Consider the following 23,109-nt stretch of genomic DNA (forward strand, 5'->3'; position numbering starts at 1 on the left):
CATCTTTACTACCCACCTAGGGCTACTTGAGGACATGGCCAGGTGGGAGTTGCCTACCTGGCATTCCATGACTCACTGCACCTGCAGCAGGGGGTGGCCTGACTTCTGTATGGCTTTGCTTGGCTGCCCAGTTTTCCCATTCCTCATTTGAAGGCTGGGGTGCCACTGCATGTTAAGGGATGGCATCTGTGTTCACCAGATCACCATCTGGCCCCTTTCTTAGATTTCTCTACTAGGAGCAGACTGAGCATGAGTGGCAGAAGCCACTCTCGGTGTGATGTCACACATGCAGTCTCCTGAAAGGATCTGTCCTAAGGATTCCCGTGACCAGGGAAACAACAAAGGATTCCTGTAAAATTCAACATTGCTGAGCTGTCCCTGCAATACTATTCCCTGCTCAGCATAGAATTGAGAGGTATAGACCCAATAAAAGGAGGTGAGTTCCTGATGCACCTGAAGCTCAGCACTCACTATGGGGCCAGGTGTGGTCATGGTCCTGGAGGCTGATCTCTCTTTTACACGTTTAAGATCTAGAATGTACTGGATGGCTATTCACTGAACACCACTCTACAACAGCCAGAAAAAGTGCAAGTGATACACACTTGTATACCCAAAGGACCTCTGATGAGGACACTTCACCATACTTGGAGCTGTTTCAGAAGACACATCCTAAAGCCCTACTCTAGACCTCCTGGACCACATTCTCAAGAAATGGGATCCAGGCAAACATCATTTGGGAATACGCCCTTGGTGACTTGGATGCTTCTTCCCACTGGCTGGAAATCACCAGATTCTACGCAAACACCAGGGTCGCACCTAAGGGGAGGTTTCAAGGTATCAACACCAGCCAAGACCTGTGTTCATGTTAGGACAAGCAAAATGAACAAATCCACAAATAAAAGTGGAGGCCCCACCCCAGAGCAACCAGGAAGAACTTCATAGGTTTGCCACTCTCTGTGTGAGGCTGCATGTGGGTACATGATGATTTCATATTGGTTAAAGCCAGGCCATATAGATCATTACATATAATATTTTTATTCATATGATACGAATATGATATATTTAAGTGCAGTTAACCAATATGAATCTCTTAGGGAATATGCATGCTGGGAAAGGTATAGATTTGCGTTATGGAAGAGGTAAAATTAAAAGTCAGATGTGGATAGGGAAATACGTTAATACCTGAACTACAGGAATATGTCCATGCAACACAGCAAAAGTCAGAGCCGTCCAATGGCGGGTCTCGGGGTGGATGGATGGATATTTATGAGGAGTACTGACAACCTATAAACAAATTGAAGTTATTTTCAAAATGTGACCTTAGCAACACTTAGGCTAGCAGACTGGACCTATCTGTTGCTGGGCACATGGGTTAGAGATGCACAAAAAGACACCCTGGAAGGTGCTTTGGGAAGTATTGATGATATAGGGTACGGATTTTCTCTTACTGGATGCCCCAAACACCTGTCATCAGAACTGGCATCTGTCCTGCTTGTGTTTATAAAAACAGAGACGAAAGCAATCCTCCAAAGACAGCCATTGGAAGGCCATATGAAACTTTCTCAGTGACTTTATGTCCTCTACGCATAATAAGGACTCCTTTGCTTCTCCTCTGAAAAGAATGAAGGGATGACTTCTAGTCACCTCTAAGGTGCCTCAGAGAAGCTGCAGTGGTGGTTACAATAAGCCCACTCCCCTGCCTGTCTCTTTTCTTTGTGATTAAGGGAGGGTGGGGGTTCCAAGAGCTATAGGACGTCAGACAGCATGAGATACCACTATGATTCCATCCACACCTTTAAGAGAAATTCTCGGTGGCGGCAAACCCCAGGCAAAGGGAGGTCTGCCTCGAGCTTTCAAACCAGTGGAGAGCATCACTCATCTGATGGAGGAACTTTCCCATCTGCTCACAGCTCACCCCATGCTATGCTCATTTCACTCTTTTGTTGCTTCCTGGTTGATAATGACCCTCGTGCTACTGGTAACGCAGGCACGAAACCTTCCCTGCACACATCACAAATGAGCAATCTGAGATCGGCCTTTCAGTACGGGGGCCTCAAAATACCCCAGGCCAAGACAGAAGCAGCAGGGCAGCTGAAGGCTGGGGTCTTGCAAGATTAGCACCCACATGCAGCTTTTATCCCAAACATTCCTGGGGCCATGTGACCTTGATGCCTGCTTAATTCAGAGTAGTTCAGCTCACCAAGCGCCTGTCGGACGAAGGCCCTGAGCTGAGACCCATGGGATGGGCTAGAGAGGAGGACCAGAGAACCCCACCAGGACTCAGAGCCCTGCGGGGGTCTGCAGGGTGGTTAGGGATTCACAGCAGGGGGAAAAAAATCTCCAAATGTTTGAAATGTGTAAGACTCAGCATGGTTCTGGATCCAAAACTGTGTCTACTGTCAGCTTTTCTCTAATGAATATAAAACTCATTAATTAAAAAAAACAAAACAAAACACCACACTACTGAGACTGCAAGGGCATCTAATTTTGAACTAAAAAGGTTTCCCAGGGTTGCTGAGTTATGACTGCAGAATGTCAATCTTTCTGGTGTCTGAGACTGCCAATATCTGGCCGCCAGGATTCATGGGTCCTCAGAAGGCATATAACATGGTCAAAAAAGTGGGATTTCACCTACTAGGGGCCTTGAAGTGGGGGTGGAGAGACTAGTATTAAGTAAGTCCCAAACCTGTGCTAGGGTACTCTCCATATCTATTCCTTCCAATAGCTGTCTGAGATGGGTGCGATTATTCTCCAATTTTGCAGATGGGGACACTTGCCAAAGCACAAAAGCAAGCCACATCGATGGTGGTGGTTTCAGAACTTGAACCCAAGTCTGTCAAGTGCTAAAGCCTGGTGTGTGTGTGTGCGTGCACGTGTGTGTGTGTGCTTTCTACTGTACCACACTGCCTCAGGGAAGCTTCGAGATTAGCTTTAAGAGCCTTCAATTTAGCCAATGAGGTGAGCCAATTAGGATTTGGTTGGGGAGGGCAGAGGATCTGGGGAAGGGAAATAGCTCAAGGGACTGGGCTAGGGCTTCCTCTGCTTGGTCTTAGTCAGAGGCAAAGGGTTGAGGCTCAGGAGAGCTTTTCCTGCCCTATCCCAGAGGAATGGATTGGCAGTGCAAATCAGGCACTTGGGAATGCTGACCCAAGGAAAAGCCAGTGTTCCTTACAGCTACATTGGTTGTTTTAAAACGAAACACACATGTGGGTAGCTCCTTGGAGTTTGGTTGGGCTGGGGCCTCGGATGGACAAAATCTGTCAGGTGGTCTCACCAGGGCCACAGCAACTAAAAGGCAGAGGAATGATCTGTTTGTTGAAGTGGGCTCCCTCAGCGGTGGCTCTAGGAAGAAGCAGCCCCCCTCTCTGGCTCGACTTCCCTTCAGGACTGCCAGCCCCGTGCACCCTCACCTCCACATTCAGGTCAGCTCCGGCATCCAGCAGCATCTGAACCATTGCCTCATCCCCACGGACGCAGGCATACATCAGGGGGGTCATGCCCTGCGGTGAGTTAAAAACCAGAGAACGGAGAATGTTTATAAGGTGACTGTGGTCAGTTGATGAAAACAGATGGAAGATCGTATTTGTGTTTAGGAGGCTATGCCTGTGCTCAAAATCTAGCATGACAAAAACAAATGTTCAGCCCTATGACTTGCAAAGTCTCAACCCTCCACATTTTGGAAACCAAAATGCAGGCGAGAGGGAGCTTACATTGTCTTTTCGGCATTTATCTTTGCTTAAGTTGGAGGATTTTTGCTTGTTTGGTGCAACAAATCTGAGTGTTTGCTAAGAAAAGTGGCTGTTTTCAACTTATGGCTTTTAGGAACTTTCTGGATTCTGCAATCTCAGCCCTAAGCTCGCTAATTAGTAAACACTGTTTCCTTGACATTTTCTCTTTCACAACATAACAACTGTCATCTTTGCTCTGTATAAACTGCTGGTAGGCATCAGGGGAAATTGGCTATCTTGGAAAATGTGGCATTCTGCATCACTGAGTTCTGGTTGGACACTATTGTTTACAAGCAAAAGGCAAGCAAATGAAGAGAGGTCTTCGGGAATATCATATTTGCCCATGACTCCTACTTATTATAAGCAAAGCACCACAACCAACAAAAGGAAGGGATGGATCTGTGTAAAGGGGGCTATTTGGGTTAACATTCAAGTTAGAGCCTTATCTCACACCAAATAATTTCTATACATCAAAATCATTTCCAGTTTGTTTAGATCTGTCTCTAGGCATAAAAGTAATGGAAGAAATCACAAAAGAATATCACTGAAAATCAGTGAGAAAATCATTTATGTTGAGGACATAAAATTGAAAACATTATAAACAAAATTAAAAGGTAAACAATAAATTGAGATATATTTGTCACATTATAACAAAGTGTTCTGTGCCTACTATATAAAGAACTCTTCTAAATAAAGAAGAAAAACAGTAAAGTTCCAATGAAAACCAGGCAAAAGATAAGCAGAAGGTTAACAGGGAACACTGACATAGCTGGAGGGTGTGTAAAAGAGAAGAAAGCTGCTGGGAAAGTAAGATTGAGAACCATAAGAAAGGCTGATGCATTAGAGTCACTATTTCCATTTTTAAGAATTTCCCTAATGAAATAATCAGAGATTTGAACAAAGACCTGTGTAAGTATGTTTAGCCCAGCATTATTAATAAGAGTAATTAGAAACAACCTAAATGTCCAACAATTGAGGTATGTTTAATGAATAAGCAATATAACCATTTTATGTAGCCATTAGAAGTGATAAAAAAAGAAAATATTTAACAGTATTGCCAAGTATCTTTAATATAAAGTATTGGGGAAAAAAAGCCCACAAGATTTAATAAATCTCTGGGTTAAAAAAAAAATGTGTGTGTGTGTGTGTGTGTGTGTGTGTGTGTGTGTGTGTATTAGGGCTCTTTGGTATTGCTCAAGAAACTTGTTAGCTGTAATTAAATAAATAGTCCCTGCTATCCCCTCTCTGGAACTCAATGCATGAGCTGCCCATGTGAGAAGTGGACCCATCTGTCCCTTGTGACTTTCTATCTGGGACTCACATTTAAAACTGCTGTTTGTTTTCTCTGTCCATGACATTTCACCCACACAAGGTAACTCCCTGATTGGTGGACACTGTACCTCAGATTCAGGAGTTTGTGGGATGGCTACCTATCTCCTAGGGTCCGCAGGATGACTTCTGCATATCTTAAACATACCCTAAAAGTTTGGTCAAATCTGCCTGGATTTGTGTAGAAACAGACAGACAAGCAGAGAACTAATTTCAACCAAGCTGGAAAAAGGAGTTGAAGGACACATACTAAATATAAATGATGTTTATCTGGTGATGGCATTATTTCCTTTCTGGAATAGGCCTATTTTTCTCTCTTTTCCATTTCAGCTGCAATGATCATGTGCTACTTCTATAAAGATGAACAAGACTATTTTTATAAGATATTTTAAAAACCAGAAAAAAAAGCAACCTAAGTCACCAGCAGGGGGAGCCTCTGCCACGCCATGGAGTGGTGCATGTGGAGGAGGCGGGATGCCTGTTCAGACACTCCGACCTGTACCTGCTCGCTCGTGGTGTTGATCCCATCAGGCCCCAGCAGAGACACCGCCTGCTTCACCAGGTCCGTCCGCCCACAGTTCAGCATCCGGAAGCCCAGGTCCTGCTTAAACTTGGCTTCGATGGCCACTGCATCCAGCTTCCGAGAAGCGCAGAAGCAGTCGTCGGCCCTAAGGAGGAGAGAAATGGTCATGTGGGTGCAGCAGCTTCCCCAGACACTGTCCTGAGGACCAAAGAGCACACTCCTTAGGAAGCACCATGGGGCTTTGCATTTGCCTTTCATGTAAATCGCCTGCTCCTAGGCGCCAATTAAAATGATGGCCTCCTGATGGCTCTTGATCCTTTGTCTTTTAGAACTGCTGTGGTTCTGTCTTGTCTCTCCTGTGCGCTCCCACAGCATGCTGAACTAAGTGTCACAATGGCTAATATTTACTGAATGTTCACTATGGGCTAGGCACTCTGCTAAACTCTTTAGGTGAATTAATCTGTTGCATTCCCACACAACCCTAGAGGTAAGTATTAACATTACCCCTCTTTTAGCCAGGGGGAAACAGATACAGGTAAGAGGCCTACCCAAGGCCACACAGTCCACAAGCAGTAGAGCTTGGATTTAAATGAAGATAGCCTGTGTGGAGAGCCAGCCTGCGTACCTACAGTGTCCCCCTGTCCCCAAATCACAGCACCTACTATTTGCTTGCCTAAACCCCCACTCTAGGCTGGGACTTCTGAGAGCAGGGACCTCGCCAGGTAGATCTCTCTATCTCAGTTCCAGACAGTGCACGGCACATGGAGGTGTTAAATGTGAGTTAACACAGAATGGGTGGATTCTCTACATTCAAAACAGAAGCAGGACAGAGAACCGGTGAGATGAAATGACAGCATAAATGGCAAGGTGCATTGGAAACTGTCAGCCAGGCAGACAGGTGCATAGAGAAAGAGGTTAGGGGACAGGTGGAGAAGAGAATCATCAGAATCAAGAAGGTAATACAAACTACTTGTAAAGGGTGTTATTTCCTTCTTGCAGTGAATTGATCAATCAATTATCAAATCAAACCACTAAACATTTATTGAGCAACTGTCTGTGTCAAGCTCTGCTCTGGGTGCTGAAAACACAAAGGTAAACACGTCACCATCCCTGCCCTGGGGGCCCACTGCCTGGAAGGGGAGAGGACACAGTCACAGGTAGGTATAATTCAAAGTGGCAAGTGCAAGGATAGAGGGATCAGAGACAGGCTCTATTATAGGACAAATGCGTTGTGGCAGGATAAGGAAGCTGCACCCAACAGAGCCTAGGAGATCCAGCTTCCTGGTGGAGGTGAGCGCTGAGCTGTGCCTGAAGTAAGGAGACAGGAGAAGAGAGGGTGGGAGAACTTTCAGCAGGGCAATATGAGCCAAGGCATGGAGATGAGAAATGGCAGGCTGTGTGAGGGTAACTATGGAGGCGTCAGTGTTTCTGGGGCATCAACTTCATGGCAGAAGGTGCCAGAAGCTGAGGATGGTGAGGTAGGCAGGGGCTAGATTACAGAGGACCTTTGACTTAATCCGTAAGGATTCAGCCTTTATTTTTAGAAGCCAACGAAGGCTTTTAAGCAGGCAGGGGAGTGGTATGCTTGGATGGCCAACCCTAGGAGAGAGTGGAGGATGCGTATGAGGGAAGCCAACCCTGGAGGCAGGAAAACATGTTAGTGCAAAATGAACTAGCTGAGTGGTCAGAAGCCACTGCCAAAGCATAAAGTGACAAGGGACCGAGTGAAGGCAGTGGCTGCTGGGATGGAACGGAAGGTGTGGCTCTGTCTTCTCCGTGGCCAGGTGCCCGCTTCTCAGACAGTGGCCCTTGCCAGAGGTGGGTGGACTGCATACTTGTGTCATCTGGGGTCAGAGCTGTCCCAGACCCCTTTAAAGTCCCTGTTTGCTAATTCAGAGGGCAGGTGCTGGGAAAAGGAGACAGGTGCTCAGAATTCCTGGTTCTGCTCCTGCTTCTAACTAACCCACTTTGTGGCAGAAGGAAGGGTGAAGTTCGGGAAGGAACTACCTCCATTTTTAACTTTGGAGGAAATGAGAGGGGCTATTGTTCCAGAATGTTTATGCCACTGAGACTCTTGTTCATCAGTAAGGCTAGGATCTGGAGAGAGCCCCCCAGTGGTGAACCAGGAAGACAGCCTCAGGAAGTGCATGGGATTGTGTGCACTTGGCCTGTCACTGGGCTCCTGACAGACATATCATTCATCTCTGGCTGGCAGAGGAGCTTGGCCCGACGGCTGTTCTGGAAGAGGAACCCAGTGGTAGGAGATGCTGGGGCTCTGGATGCTAGACACTAGGAGTTTGCTTCTGGCCACCAGGGGGAGCTGATGCAGCATAGAGAGAGGACTGGTGTTGACGTTGGGTCTGATCTATCAGCTTGCTTCAGGACCTGGGTGTTAGGCCAGGCCTCCAAAGGCCTATTTGTAGGATGGCCTTGGGAGGGACAATGAAAGGTATTTAGGGGCCCATAGTTGACCAGGACCTGGACTCCAAGATTAAGACCTTTTCATGGCAGGTGGGGCCGTCAAGACCACTCCAACCTGTTGGGAGAATCTTTGGGGAAGACAGAGAGCTTCCCTGGGAGTGGGAGAGGATTGAAGGACACAAGCCTGGCTTTAGACCATGGCATCAGCATCTAAGATAGGAACTTGTAGGGCACAGAAGGAATGCTGTGCCATAGTGCTTCTTGGCCCAGCTCACGGGGGCTTCCAGCTTGGGTCTCCTGCAGCTAGGTTTGCCAGATTTAGCAAATAAAAATACTTAGCAAATATTTCATGGGACATACTTATACTAAAAACATTACCTATTGTTTACCTGAAATTGAAATTTAACCGGGTGTCCTGTTTTTTTATCTGGGAAAGGGCAGAGCTACCTACCGGGTGGCCCAGAAAGAAAATGAGTAGAAACCATGGATCCCTCCGAAATGTAAACAGTATCTAACTCCAAAGGAAAAAGGGGTGACCCTTGGTGTGGCTGTGGGCTTTATCTAAGGGACAAATGGTCCCGAAAAATGGTTAAGAAAGAAGCTTCAGGCAAAATGAATAGGACAGAGGGAAGTGGGTAAAAGTAACAGGACAAGGTCCTGGGCATACACCACAGAGGCTCTGGGAGAGGCAAGGGTGGGGTCTGCATGTGTTATACTGAAGTGTCTGGGCCCTTGATTGAGTGTGTGTGTAAATCTCAGGGAGGTATCAGATTGGACTCGTTGCAGGGAAAACCTTTCTTTTAACAGACTGCTATCCAATTCTGGAAGAGGTTGCTTTGTGAAATCAAGAGCTCCTGTCTTGTGAGCAAAGATGCTGTAAATTATCACTGTCACTGAAAAACACCCATTGTAGTCTCCTTTCTCTTGTCTGTGTCTATGTCCCTTCTGATATTCTTCATGCTTGATGGACTCATTCAAATAAGCATTTTTCTTCTGCAGTCAAGCTGTATTCCGTGTGACTGGATAAACATTACTGAGCACCTACTGTTTGCTGGGCTCCGTGCTGGGACTATGGAGGAGGGAGACACAGATGCCATGTTCACAGAGCTCACAGTTTCATAAACCAATAATTTCAAGAGCAACAGCAGAAGTGTTTACCAGCTACTGAGGCCCTTGATTTTAATTAGAAAGAGACAAATGGCAAGAAAATTGCTGTAGCTAAGGTGCTAATTGTTATTACAGGAAGCTGATGTTTACTGGATATTTAGTACTGAAATCTATGTTCTTTCCATGTATTAACTAAACAATAATCACAACAAGCCCTTGATGTAGGTGTTGTTAGGTCCCCCATTCCCAAGATGCAGAAACCGAGGTAGGGGAACTGCCCAAGTCACAGAGCTGATCAGTGGTGAGCCAGGATTTGACCAGGGTGACCTGACACCCCAGCCTGCCCCCCTCAGCGGGACCTGGACTTCTCCATCATGCCAATGTATCCACCTATACAACTGCCTACTTGAGTTCATCTCTCGATGACTCTCAGACCCTCCACTTTAGCATGTCCAAAATGGAACTTTCTATTAACTCATCCATCTTCCACCCTCCAAACTTGTCCCTCAGTTATCCCATCTCAGTAAATGGCATCATTGTCCACCCAGGTGCTCAGGCCAGAACCTTGTCTCACGCCCATGTCCATTCTATCAGCTGCTGATTTTGCCACGCGAATCCCAAGTTCTAAATCCATCCACATGTCTGCATCTCTGCTGCCTCTACCCTGGTCTCAACAGCATCCATCGCTTGCCTAGACTATTACATGGCCTCCTAACTGGGCTTCCCCCCATCCAAAGCAGTCTCTTATACAAGGTCAGAGTGAGCTTAAAACATAAACAGGACCATGTTATGTCCCTGCTTAAAATCATTCGATGCCTTCCAGTGTAGTGAGGGTAAAATCCTTCTCCCCACACATGGCCTGCAGGCGCTGGGCCCTGCCCCGCTCCCCAACTTCCTGCCCTCCTTCTCTCTGCACCAGCAACTCTCCTCTTTCTTCTGTCCTTCCAACAGGCCACGTCCTTCCGACCTTGAGGACTTTGCTCCTACTGTTCCTTCTCCCTGAAAGGCCCTACTCCTGGCTCTTCACGGTGCTGGCACCTTCTCATCCTTCAAGTGTAAGCTTCAACGTCATGTCCAAAGGAGGCCTTTGAACAGTCCATCCAAATGACAGCATGCCCCTCTCCTGTCCTACGCACCTCCTCTCCAGGTCTATTTCACCTGTCTCATTTTTAATTGGGTTATTAGTCGTCTTTCTATTGAGTATTTTGAGTTCCTTGTATATTTTGATATTGACGCCCTTATCAGATGTATGGTTTGCAAATACTTTCTCCTATTCTGTAGGTTGTCTCTTTATTCTGTTGATTGTTTTCTTTGCTGTGCAGAAGCTTTTTAATTTGATGCAATCTCATTTGTCTATTTTTGCTTTTGTTTCCTGTGCTTTTGGGGTCATGTACAAAAAATCATTGCCCACACCAATGTCGTGGAGCTTTTCCTCTGTTTTCTTCTAGTAGTTATACACTTTCAGGTCTCACATTTAAGTTTTTAATCCATTTTGAGTTGACTTTTGTATATGGTGTGAGATAAAATTCTAATTTCATTCTTCTGCATATGCATCCAGTTTCCCAGCACCATTTATTGAAGAGACTCTCCTTTCACCTTGTGTGGTCTTGGGGCCCTTCATTCTTGAGAGCGGGTCTCAGGAAGCATCTGTTTATCAAGAATGCCATGGTCACACAAAATAAATAATGGTTCTGGTTACTAAACCTTACCAGCTAAGTCAGGCAAACCAAGCTAAAGCAGGTAAGAAATATTTTCCATGAAAGTCTGTGAAAACATGGCTTTCTGTTTAATCCAGTTTGTCAGAAAATTTAACTCTGCCAAAAAACATTCCTGCAGCATTCCTGTAGATATGGCTCAGAGCTCGATTTAATCTTTCTGCAAAGTTCCTGAAGGATCTCCATTGCTGTAAACCAACACGTCCCCCTGTGGCCTGGACAAATGAGTATGCCCTCCTAAGTGCCTGACTTATTTATGCAGAAATCTATTAAGCTAGTTGCCTGGGGCTTTACTAGAAGGCGACCAACTTTGTGGTTTTCCCTTTGAGTGGCTTTCAATGATGCAATAAAAAACCTGGTCAATCTAGTTAAGAGATTGGCTACCGAGGTGGACAATTTAGTTAGGAGATTGGTTACCGAGGTGGTCAATCTCTCTGATTTCTCAAGCGCCCTAGCCCTGAGAGACTGGCTCAATATCTTCCACTACTTCAGGGATGTGACTTCAGAAAGATGTGTTCTGGGAGGTCTGCAGGGCTAAGGACAGCTAATGACCGCACTGCCTTCTCTTCCTGGGAAGGAGGTGGCACTGAGGAGGTGGCACTGAGGCGGGGAGTTACTGCACTCTGCTGATCTCTCAATGCATTCCGAGTGACAGATGCAAAGTGGTGAGGCCCCAGGCACATTTGTGCATTTATTATTTTTTAAAGCTAGCATAGAAGTTATTAGCATGAGCTCTGGTGTTTCACTACCTGGGTTCAAATCCCAGCTCTGCTACTTAATGGCTGTGTGATCTCGGGGTCGGTTACTTAACCACTTGGTTGTTTGGTTTTCTCATCTGTAAAATGAGTTTGATAATAATAATACCTTCCTCACAGGATTTTGGATGAGGATTCAATGAACTAATCCATGCACAGGACTTAGAAGAGTACAGTGCTTAGCACATAGCCCTCATTAAGTGTTAGGGATCTCATATCATAATCATTATTATAAATGACAGAGCAAGGTGCAGACTGTTTGGAAAAAATATCCTGTATTTGGAAGAAGGACATACAGAGACTCAGAAACTAAAGAAAACAAAGTCAAAGTTCTTTTAAGGTTTCAAATTAGACACACTGTCTAACAAATACTACCATAATCAAGGCAATCCTTTCCCCAACGGGGAAACCCTGGCCCCCAAAAGGCTGCCATCCCAGTCCAGCATAGTTTTGCAAGCAAATTTTAAGTGATGACAGAGGAGGGGAAACCAGACTGCCCAGGCTAATGTCTTGGCTCTGCCGGCACTAATTGGGTAACCCTACAAAGATTACTTCATCTCACTGAGTTTTCTCATATGTAAAGTGGGGACACTACATTATTTTGTATGTTTTACTATTTAACAAATAGTTACAGAGCACTCACTATGTACCAGGTATATTATAAGCTTTTCACAAATATTAACTTGTTTAATTCTCACAGGAACTTTATGAGAGAGGCATTATTATTTTTAATCTATTTTGCAGATAAGGAAAATGGGACACAGAGAGGTTAATTAAATTGCTCATTGTCACACAGCTAACAAGTAGGAGTCAGGATTCGAGTCCAGTCTAGCTGCAGAATCTGTCTCACTAATCATGCAGTACGGCCCAGATCTTAGTGATGTGTTGCCAAACACAGGGCTGCTGCAGTTTGGAAGCATAGGCTTCCAAAAGGATTCCTTATACCATGACTCTGGAATCTGTACCCCAAAAGGCCCAAACAGCCCGACGACCATGATCAGTAATAACAAAGCCACTAGTTACTGCATGCTTATTATGTGCCCGTGCCAGGCACTGTGCTAAGTGCTTAATTTCTGCCACTTCAATTGATCCTCTCTTGGAAGGAGATTATTATTATTATTCCCATTCTACTGGCAAAGAAATTAAGGCGCAGATCTGAGTGTCTGACACCAAAGTCTGTGCCTAAGACCAGAGTCCCTATCCCAGTTCTGCTTCTTACTTGCTATGGAGACTTGGGTAGGTAACAACCTCTCTAAGCCTCAGTTTCCTCATCTGCAAGACAGGGATAAAAATACTACTACTCACTGTCCTGATCTGTAATGAGGTTTAAAAGAGAAAATACTTTTGAACCACTCAGCACAGTGTGTGATGAAAATAACTGCCCAATACATGGACTGCATGCTCATTACTATGATTTTGTAGTTGCAGGTCCAATCTCCATCCTCCACCCACACAATCCTCCAGTCCTGGGGCAGATATTTCCTGGTTGCCAAGGCCTTTTCCCACTGTTCCGGAGTCTGGCCCCTCTGAGCCCTGCCCTCGCCTGGCTTCTCACTGCTGGGCCTCACAAGAGCTCTGCTGTTGCTCCCATGGCTTTTCATGTCCCTGTCCACGTGTTCCTGTTCTCACTCATCTGGGTCTCACCAGCAGGCTGGCAAAGTGCGACAGAGCAACTTCCACGGTCCCTCTCAGGGGCAGCAGCCAGGGGCCTGTCTAGGGGTCACGGGAGTGGAGAAGCCACTTTCCCTGCTCACGTGGAAGGTGCCCGAAGCCCACCATTGCAGGACGGAGGCTGAGGTGTTTGGCTACTGTGAGGGGATGCAGTCCCACTCTGCTGCTTTGGCCCCCACAACCCAATGATTGGGGTTACAACATGGCTCTCCAGGCCAGCAGTCAGTGAGTTGTCTTGGAAGAGAGCACAGATAACAATAATCAAAGACAGAGCAAACATTTACAGACAGCTTCCCGTACACACTAGCTGATAGAACAACAACTGGCATTTATAGATAGCCTTGCATTTGCTAAGCATTTCACATATAAAGCTCGCTTAATCTTCAAAATAACCACATCAACTGGGCACTGTTACTCTCATTTTACAGAGGAGAAAACTGAGGCACCAAGGTTATATATCATGTGCTCAAGGTCACGCCGCTCGTGGGGATGGAGCTGGGGTGCAACCCAGGCAGCCTGATTCTTGAGCCCACGCTGACGTCTTGCTTATACCCTCACAGGAACCCCAAAAGCCAAGTTTTAGTGTGCCCATTTTACAGAGGAGGAAACAGAACTCAGAGGAGTTACATATCTTGCCCTCTAGTCACTCAGCTCCTTATACCTCAATTTCAACCCAGATCTGTCTCATCCCCAAGTCCAGGCTTAAGTAAGACTTGTGTTTGTGTGGGAGTTCCCACACTCTGTCCTGGGCTGATTCCACAGAACTCAACATCATTGAATGCTACTCTGTGCCATGCGATGTGGACACAGAGAGGCCCATAGCATGTGATTTCTGCCCTGGAGAAGCTCGGAGTCTGAGAGAACTGCCATGATTCATTCATTCATACTTTCCTATTTATTGAATGCCAGTGTCTGGCCAGGTACTGGGTCAGGTGCTGGGGTCTGGCAGCAAATGAGTCAGACATGGGCCCTGTCCTCACAAGGTGGCCATGGGGAAGCATGTTAAGCCAGCTGTCTGGTTACACAGGTAACCACATAGTTGAAGTGAGGGTACCTAGACAGAAAAATGAGAGTACAACACTAACTCCAGGTAATAATTAAGGACCAAGTCACCAGCCTTTCCTATTTCTCTGTGGATATAACAGAGAGATTTATGCTATCCAGGAGTAGGCAAAAATGCTGATTTCATTTGTCTGGATACGCAGGGACTTCCTGAAGGTACTGATGTTGAATATATGTGGACACAGCATATTTCCTTGCTGTGTCACTTTGGGCCAGTCACCCTGTCTGTGGCTGTACTTCCACTTTTTCATCTATAAAATGGGAGAACAGTGTGGATGGGTTAAGGTTTTTGTGAGCACTGAGCTACATCATGTACATGAGTCTGTTCTCGCTCTGCTGGGCACTGTTTGAATGTGGATATGCACCCAGAGGAGTGGGATGTGTAACACTGGTTTGGACTGCAAATTTCTAGATGACCTATGGCAGCCATCTGCAATGAAGGAGAAACATTCCAGACGATCAACACCCCAGTACCTCTTCATGATCTCTGGGGAACCTCATGGTGGCCCTGACACAACACCTAAATCAAGGAGGGCAAAGAGAAGTCATCTCACGTGTCGACTCTGACTCATTGGTATGGCTGATTGGAGTGTGGTTTTGAGGATGATTCTGAGGCCAGACTCAGCCAGGAAAGAGGGCCACCTAGGCCCTAAAGAACAGTCCCAAAAGCAACTGGTAAGGCAGGAGTAGGACTGGGACAAGGACTCTGATGAATGTGGTCATGTCATGGCCATATCACCCATTAGCTGTGTGACCTTGGACAAATCACATTTCTTCTGACAGCTTTAGTCTCCTTATTGGGTGCCTCCAAGCATGGATGTTCCCCGAGTTTATCATGTTTTCTGGTTTTTCATGTACCATTCTTTACTATGCAATAGCTTTTCTCCCCTACTCTATCCAAACATTTATCTTCTCTGTTTTTGCTCTTATTTCATGCAAACACATTACTGTGGCCAAGAAGACCACCTGGGAAAGAATGAGTGGCAAAGAGGCTAACTGTCCCCAGCATCCATTCTCTACTTCTCCCTTACAGTAATACAGAATCGCCTGCCCTGAGTTCTGGCTGGGCGGCTGGGCACCTGGGCACCCGGCTACGGATACGTTTCTCAGACTCTGTGTGGCTAGCTGCAGCCATGTGATTAAGATCCCATCAACAGAACATGAGCAGAAGGGATGCAGGTAACTTCCGTGTCCAGTGGTGGCTCATGAAAGCCAGTTATGTCCATCTTCCCCACTCTGTGTTCAGTGACATCTCACTGTTAACTGAAATTAGCCATAGTAGGAGTATTTACACCACAGAAATTGGCAGACACTAAAAAGCACATCTCCTCTTGCTTTCCTGGGAAAGCTGGTTGTTAGATATTCATCAGTACACCACTGTCTATGTCACCTGCTTAAAAGGAAGCTCCTAGCCCTGGTTTTCTCTTTGTCCCCCTCTCCAGATGAGAAGCAGAAGTGCCAATGTCCTCACTCTGACCATGCAGGGTGAGCCCAATGCTCTAGAGTCAGCAAACTTTTTCTTAAAAGGCAAGATAAGTCAATATTTTAGGCTTATAGGTCACATGGTCTCTGTTGAGATTACTCAACTGTACTATCGGAGCTTGAAGCAGCCAGAGACAGTATGTAAATAGGTGTGGCTGTGTTCCAATAAAACTTTTTTTAAAAAAACAGGAGGATGACTCGGGCCACAGACTGCAGATCCCTCCTTTAAAAGAACTGCAGAGCAACAAGATGGAAGGAACCTGGGTCTTTAAAAGGTCTTGTGGAGCAGAGTTGCCATACCAGCCTGCACTGGCTGATCTATTACATGAGGGAGAAATAACATCTATCTTAGTTAAGCCACTGTACTCTGGAGTCACTCTGTGGCAGCAGCTTGTCATCTAATACAGAAACTAAGAAAATAACTGCCCATTATGGCTACTCTCCAAATAGGTCAGAATGGAAACACATCTTTCCTAGAATTTAAAGGGCCGGATCTGGCTGCTTTCTCTAATGTCCTAATTTCTGGGGCTACTAAGAATAAGAATGCTAGAATCTGCAGACACAAATTATCTAGGAGAATACAGGTTTTATTTATGACTCTGGTGATGCATTTACAGTCCACAGAGACAAAAGCACGACAGTGTGCCCTGCGTGTGCCTGGGAGGACTCCAAGGGATGCCTCAGGGCGGCAGTGTGTTCTGCTGTGTCCAGCTCTAGTTTCTCAGTTTACTGGGCATCAGGATGAGGTCAGCCTGGGGTGGAGCAAGACCAACATTTTACTAGTTTAAGCTTTTTGTGAAAAGCAGCCCAGTGATTCGCAAAGAGCCACAAAGAAAGCCCCAATCTGCTTTTGCTGCAAGACAAGGAGGTCTGCCTGGAAGAGAACTTAAGGAAGGAGAAAGGTTGAAGGGAGAGGAGAGGAGGGAAGGAAGGAGGGAGAGGCAGCTGGTCTGGATTCACAGGGGCACACTCTAGGGCTTGTGGCCAACCCAATCCTAAGACCATGCTGTGTGCTGACACAGTGTTAGAAACAGTTTGAATTTGAAAATTCTTATGTGGGGCATGTGCTTGCCCAGGTCTCCCTGTTCTTACATCCAGCTGAGTCCACTCATTTGGTTTCCTGCCTGGCCCTGATGGCATGTGAGTTTGGAGCTAGGCCTAGGGAAGGGTGAAACATGATAGGTTCTAGTATCCCAGATGGCTATGAAGGAGCTAATATTTTAAGAAATCTTCATTAATTTATTCTGATCACCTATTGTACATCAAGCAATGTGCTAGGCACTCTGAGTGCTTCCACATTCAAAATATTTTATTGATTCTCAAATAATACTAATAGCACACAAAGAGAGCACTTATTATATGTTAAGAACTATTCTAATTGTATATACACATACACAATATATATTTTTATATATATTACCTATAAATATATGTCAATGAATATATATATATATCTACACATATAAACACAAATATATACACACTCATATGATCTTATCTAATCCTTACTTTAACCCTACAAAATTTATCTTCATTTCTCAGAAGAGGAAATTATAGCACAGAGAGGGTAAGAAACTTGCCCAAGGTCACACAGCCAGTCAGTGGGAGAACAGAGATTTGAATCTAGGCAGGCTGTTGCTGGAGCCCTGCTCTTCCCACCCTACTCTGCTGTGTCTCCGTGCTATCAAGGCCTTCCACATTTGCTTAGATCCTCTTCAAATGCTGCCTGGGTAACTAACTACTAGATGTCAGCTACTGGGCTTGGTGCCAAAGAAATATAAATCCCCATCCATGAACTTCAAGTTGAAGGTTGTCTTGTAATTCCTCTTCCAAAGGGTTCCCCATCTCTCAACTACTTCTTCTTTTCTCCCCATGCTTAGCCAACAAGACCTGCTTCACACTCCATACACCATTTCCCTACTACTTTCTTGACTGCATGCATGGTGTGCCCCTCACTTCAAATCCTCTCCCCTGTATCTCACTTTCCTTCAAATCACATTCTAGAAACAGGTCCCATATAACAGCTGCTGACATGTAGAATCCTAGAAAATGTCAGGCTGAAAGAGATCACTCAGTTCAACACTTTACCTACTTGAGATCAGGAAACTGGAAGCCCGAGAAGAGTTGACTAATCCGTACAAGTCATCAATGTGTTTAGGAATAGAATCCATGTGTTTTTTTCTTAAGTCTCTTGGTAAATCTTTCCATGGACACCTTTAGGTTTGTGTAGGTCAGTGATTCTCAATCAGGGGTGATTTTGTCACCCAGGGGACATTTGGCAATATCTGGAGACATTTTTGGTTGTCTCACTAGAGAGGTGCTACTGGCATGTAGTAGGTAGAGGTGAGGGTGTCGCTAAATGTCCTGTACAACATGGGACAGGCCCCTTGCCCCACCACAACAAAGAATTATCCAGTCCCAAATGTCTCAGTGCTGAGGTTAAGAAACACTGGTGCAGGGTACTAACATTTTTTTGCATCACCTCATATATATCAAACAGTTCCCATTACAGGAGTTTGTAAGCATGACAATAAGACGGTGCCTTCAGAAACGAGTCGTGGAATGGCAAATTGCAGGACTACAGGCCTGACTCAGATACCTGCCCCTGGCCCCCTCCTCAACACACTTGCCCAAAAAAGCCTTGGTCAAATTCCCCTTCATAGGCTTCAAGCCCCCCGACAGATGATATTTTTCCTTTCCTTTGGGGTAGCAAAAAGATGAACATATTGAGAGTGTTCTGTGCTGAGGTAAGTCACACCAAGATCTCTGTGTACCTTTCTAAGAAAAGAAAAAAAAAAAAAAGAAATTATATTATTTCAGCAAATGGAACAAGAAATGCTTGCAAAAGTTTCTAGGAGAAATCTTTGTGCAAAAATTGTGCCCACTTGCTGTTTAAGGCTTCTCCTAAAGTACAGAAAAGAACCAGCTCATTAAACCTGCCTTGGATAAGGTAAAGCAGGCGTGACTTCATGTCCTCCTCCCTGCCAATTCTTTTTGCCTTGGGAGAGATATCAGTGGGCCTGGAATCCTTCTCCTCCTTAGAAGTAGATGCCCAGTTAGTGGCAAGTCCCATTGTCTTTGCCTTCCTTGAAAGATAAAAATTCTGGGTCTGTTTGAGTATGTTTTAAAACATTGATCTCAAAAGCAAGGGTTGCAAACATCCCGGAGAATGAAGCTAGTGGACGCCTATCTGAATGTGCTATTGTGTTATTTGGAGTAGAAAATGATGAAGCAGCATTAGAGATTTCTGGTTTCAGCACTGTGACTTATTTTAAAACAGTTAAAAATAAGGTCTGCCTTGGGCCGGCCCGTGGCTCACTCGGGAGAGTGCAGTGCTGATAACACCAATGCCATGGGTTCGGATCCTATATAGGGATGGCCGGTTTGCTCACTGGCTGAGCGTGGTGCTGACAACACCAAGTCAAAGGATAAGATCCCCTTACCAGTCATCTTTTAAAAAAAAATAAGGTCTGCCTCTAGAGAGAGGAGTCACCCCTGATTAAGAACACAAGCCCTTAATGCATCCCTTTTGGAAAAACTTGTCCTTCAGAGTCCCTTATTACTTTTTTCATGTATTGTTGTAGGACTTGAATTTTTAGCTGGGTACATGGCTGCTCAGATAAAGAGTACATTTCCCAGATTCTCTTGCAGCTATGTGTGGTCATGTGACTAAGTGCTGGCCAACAGGTAGTGAGAGGAAGTGATGTGTGCAATTTCTGGGGCATGCACTGCCCCTCTACTTTCCCTTTTCCCTCTACAGAGATGTGGTCTTGCTGGGTGGGGCCACGCAGAGGAAGGTATCACCCCAAAGATGGCAGAGCAACAAGAGGGAAGGTGCCTGGATGCCCGACCTTGTGGAGTGGCTGTAACAACCCAGAATTACTTATGCCTGGATTGTTACATCAGGGAGAATTTTAATCTCCTGTCTTATCCATGCCAAAGGTGTTTTTTCATGTCAGTTACAACTAGTGAATTTATATCCTGTATAAGTACCGCGCGCTAACCGATTGCGCCACTGGAGCTCCTTGAATTTATATCCTAATTAATCCATTTCACAAATGGTTTTCAAATTTAAATCAATTCAGTGAAGGACACATACATGCCAGCTCTTGTGCTTGGTGTTGGAGATTTAGGATGAAAGCACACACACATCATTCTCCAAGGAATTCTATAAAGAATTGGTGGTCTTCTTTTTAACAATTATCACCAATAAACAAACCAGTTCCTGAGAGGTGAAGGCAAAGTTCTAGTGTTATAATTTAAAAATGCACTCCCAAGTAACACCAGTCCCATAAAATGACCTATGAGAGGTCTACACATTTTTTCTGTAAAGGGCCTGACAGTCAATATTTTAGGCTTTGTGGGCCACACGGTCTCTGCCATAACTACTTAACTCTGCTGCTGTTATGGGAAAGCAGCCAGAGAATACTAAACAAATAGGCATAACTGTTTTCCCATACAACTTTATTTAGAAAAATAGGTAGCAGGCAGCTGACTCTTGCTCTATGGTGAAATATTTAAATAGGACAACCTGCTCTTCGAGATTTGCAAGAAACACAGGATGTTAAAAGCACTGAGAAAAAAATCATAAGAAGCCTATTTAATTTTATTTAAGGTAGTGTTTCCCAAATTTATTGAACCACTTAACACTTTTTTTATAATGCTTATTAATATCCCAGAACTGGCTTTCTGAATGTGCTATTGCAAATACTGGCTAAGTCAGTAATTTTTATTGTTAATGAATTATTTTTGGCACACATAAAATATAGAGTAATAAAATGGCCACCTACATGCTCACCATCCAACCCAGCTGAAAAAATAAAGCATTAGAAGTACAAGGGCCCCGTACCCCTCTCCTGATTCCATTATCTTGTTTGCCTTCCTGAGAGTACCCTCTCTGCTGAATTTGACATTTATCATCCTTATGCATGCTTTACACTTTTGACTGTGTGTATGAATTCCTAACAATATATAGGCAGTTTTAAACTTTATGTAAATGTTGGTAAACTTTATATAAATGCTAACATACTACATAAATCCTTCTTCAATTTGCTTTTTTTTGCACAATATTTGGTCATGTAATAACATGTAAATTTTGTTCATTTATTTTTATTGCTACTTGACTTTCCATTGAATGAATATATACCATCATTTATTTATCCATTTTCCTATAGACAGCTTGTTTTTTTCCCCCTCTTTTGCTATTATAAACACTTCAACTATAAACATCTTTGCACATGTCTCCATATTTCCATATGGGAGAGTTTCTCTAGACCTAAGAGAAACCCAAGACCTAAGTGTAGAATTATGTATTTTCAAGTTTACTCAAAAGTGGACTGAGAGTCCCCTACAGTGGTGTTTAAGAGTCCTTACTCCTTGACATCTTTGCTCCAATTTGGTATTGTCACACTATAATATTTTTTGTCAGTGTGAAACACATACGAAATGTATACCAGGATGTGGTTTTGAATTGCATTTCCAGGATTTCTAGAGAGGTTGAGTCTCTTTTACTTATTACTTGCCATTTGGTAGAATATTTCTCGTGAAGTCTTCCCAGGGAGTTCTGGCCCTGCACACTGCTGACGTGCTAGATGGATACAAGAGGCTGCAGTGAGCTGGGTTCCTAATAGGAACGAGGCTGGAGGCTGAGACTTGCAAGATGAACCTCTGACTTTCCTATTTCCCATTTATTTCTTGATTGGAGCTGCCTTTCCAGTAGACAGAACATGGGCTTTGGAGTCAGACAGACCGGATTAAAATTCCAAGTCATATTCTCCATAGGATTGTGGGCAGGTTTCCTAACCTCAGGGAGCTCTGGCTTCCTCAGGTGTAAAGAGGAAAAGAAGGCCCCTCAAATGTTTGGGGTAGAATCGAATGGAGTGGAGCACTAGAAACACCCGGGACTGTGTCTGGCCCACACACGTTCTCAGTGGTTCCCTCTCTCATCTTGTAGAGATATAAGAGACTGAGCTGGAGCTCCGCTTATTTCCTTCACCCTGTAGGTGCCTCAGTTTCCCCCACAGGTAAGAGTGTCACTGTCATTTTGCACATCTAACGTCTGACCACAAAATTGAGTAATTTTCAGAGACAGAAAGGACTTTGGAGATCATCCCGTCTGGCGGTTCTTAATCTTTCATAGGGTGATTTAATGAACCAATGAGAGGACAGTGTACTTTGGGAAAATGGCCCATACACACCGAGGGCTGGGATGTCTACGAGCTTTCTGAAGGGTGAGACCTGTCCCTTCATTGTTACCAAAACCACCTTTGTCCTGGCTTTGTAAAAAGCACTTAGTGCTAAGTACATGGCTTTGTAGCAAGTACTGGTTGCCTGACTAGTTGCTAAGGGAAGATAATGATTCCATGGAACTAATATTTTCAACCAGAGTTTAACAGGTTTGCTGGCATGGAGTAAATAAGCACGTTGGGCAGAAATTTAGCAGACTTAAGAGTGGGCCAAAAAAAAAAAAAAAAAAAAAAAAAGGGAAAATAATCCCTGTTCCCCAGGAAGCCAGATCCCATATGGCAAACTGCATACCCTCAAACTGCCAGCCTGGATTTGAAGCCCCAATTTGGAAGCGAGCCTCAAATGCCTTTTAAGATGTCGTTCTTTGTGATGCTGCTAAGTACCAAATGTATTTGTGTTTTGCTTTTAACACTTCTGGAAACTCAGAACAAATTCCAAATGTTGGCAAACTGTCTGCCACCTGCAATCTGGTTTCCACCCACACCAGGCTGTTGACACTATTGTTGTAAAGGGCACTAATGACTTGCTTGCCACCAGGCCCAGTGGCCTCTTCCCCCCCAGCGTCGCAACCTTAGATCCTGGGGACCCCTCTCCATCTCAGTTTTCCTGGGGCTTCCGACCTCACTTTCTTTGGGCTCTTCTCTGACCTTGGACTTCCTTGTCTCCCAGTTACATCTCTTCATCAGTCCCTTCCCAGAGGCAATCTCATCCACACCCATGACTTCAACAGCAGCTGTGTGCCAGAGTCTCCCCTAGAGGCTTCTTTAGTTGAGACCTCTCTCCTGAGTTCTACACCTGAATTCTCACCTGCCTTCCCACCTGTTCATGTTGAAGCTTTCTGCATTTGCATTGGTCCAGGAAAAGCCTTACAGTCTGTTCACTTCTAGTGTCACCAACATACATTGTAACAGACCTTCCCAACATTCATTCATTGATTCAGCATTTACTGGGCTCCAACTATGTGCCAGGCCCCATGATCAAGGCAACTGATTTTTGCCCCAGCCCTAGAGAGAGAAGAAAACGAACTGTCTGAGATAAGCGTCCAGGCTATGACACTTTCTTCCTGAATA

The 23,109-nt window shown here is 44.8% G+C and overlaps 1 protein-coding gene across 3 annotated transcripts in view; it reads right to left on the reverse strand.

Moving 5' to 3' along the window:
* ABTB3 (ankyrin repeat and BTB domain containing 3) overlaps positions 1-23,109 on the reverse strand; it is a 301,083-nt gene that overhangs the window by 37,745 nt on the left and 240,229 nt on the right. For all 3 annotated transcript variants that reach the window (XM_063075203.1, XM_063075204.1, XM_063075205.1), the window contains 3 exons: positions 5,560-5,725; positions 3,411-3,500; positions 1,183-1,284 (listed from right to left, as the gene is read on the reverse strand). In XM_063075203.1, coding sequence (XP_062931273.1) covers positions 1,183-1,284; positions 3,411-3,500; positions 5,560-5,725 — 358 coding nt within the window. The remainder of the gene's footprint in view (positions 1-1,182; positions 1,285-3,410; positions 3,501-5,559; positions 5,726-23,109) is intronic.

Source organism: Cynocephalus volans, chromosome 12 (genome assembly GCF_027409185.1).
Source record: "Cynocephalus volans isolate mCynVol1 chromosome 12, mCynVol1.pri, whole genome shotgun sequence".
Classification (NCBI taxonomy): Eukaryota; Metazoa; Chordata; class Mammalia; order Dermoptera; family Cynocephalidae; genus Cynocephalus; species Cynocephalus volans.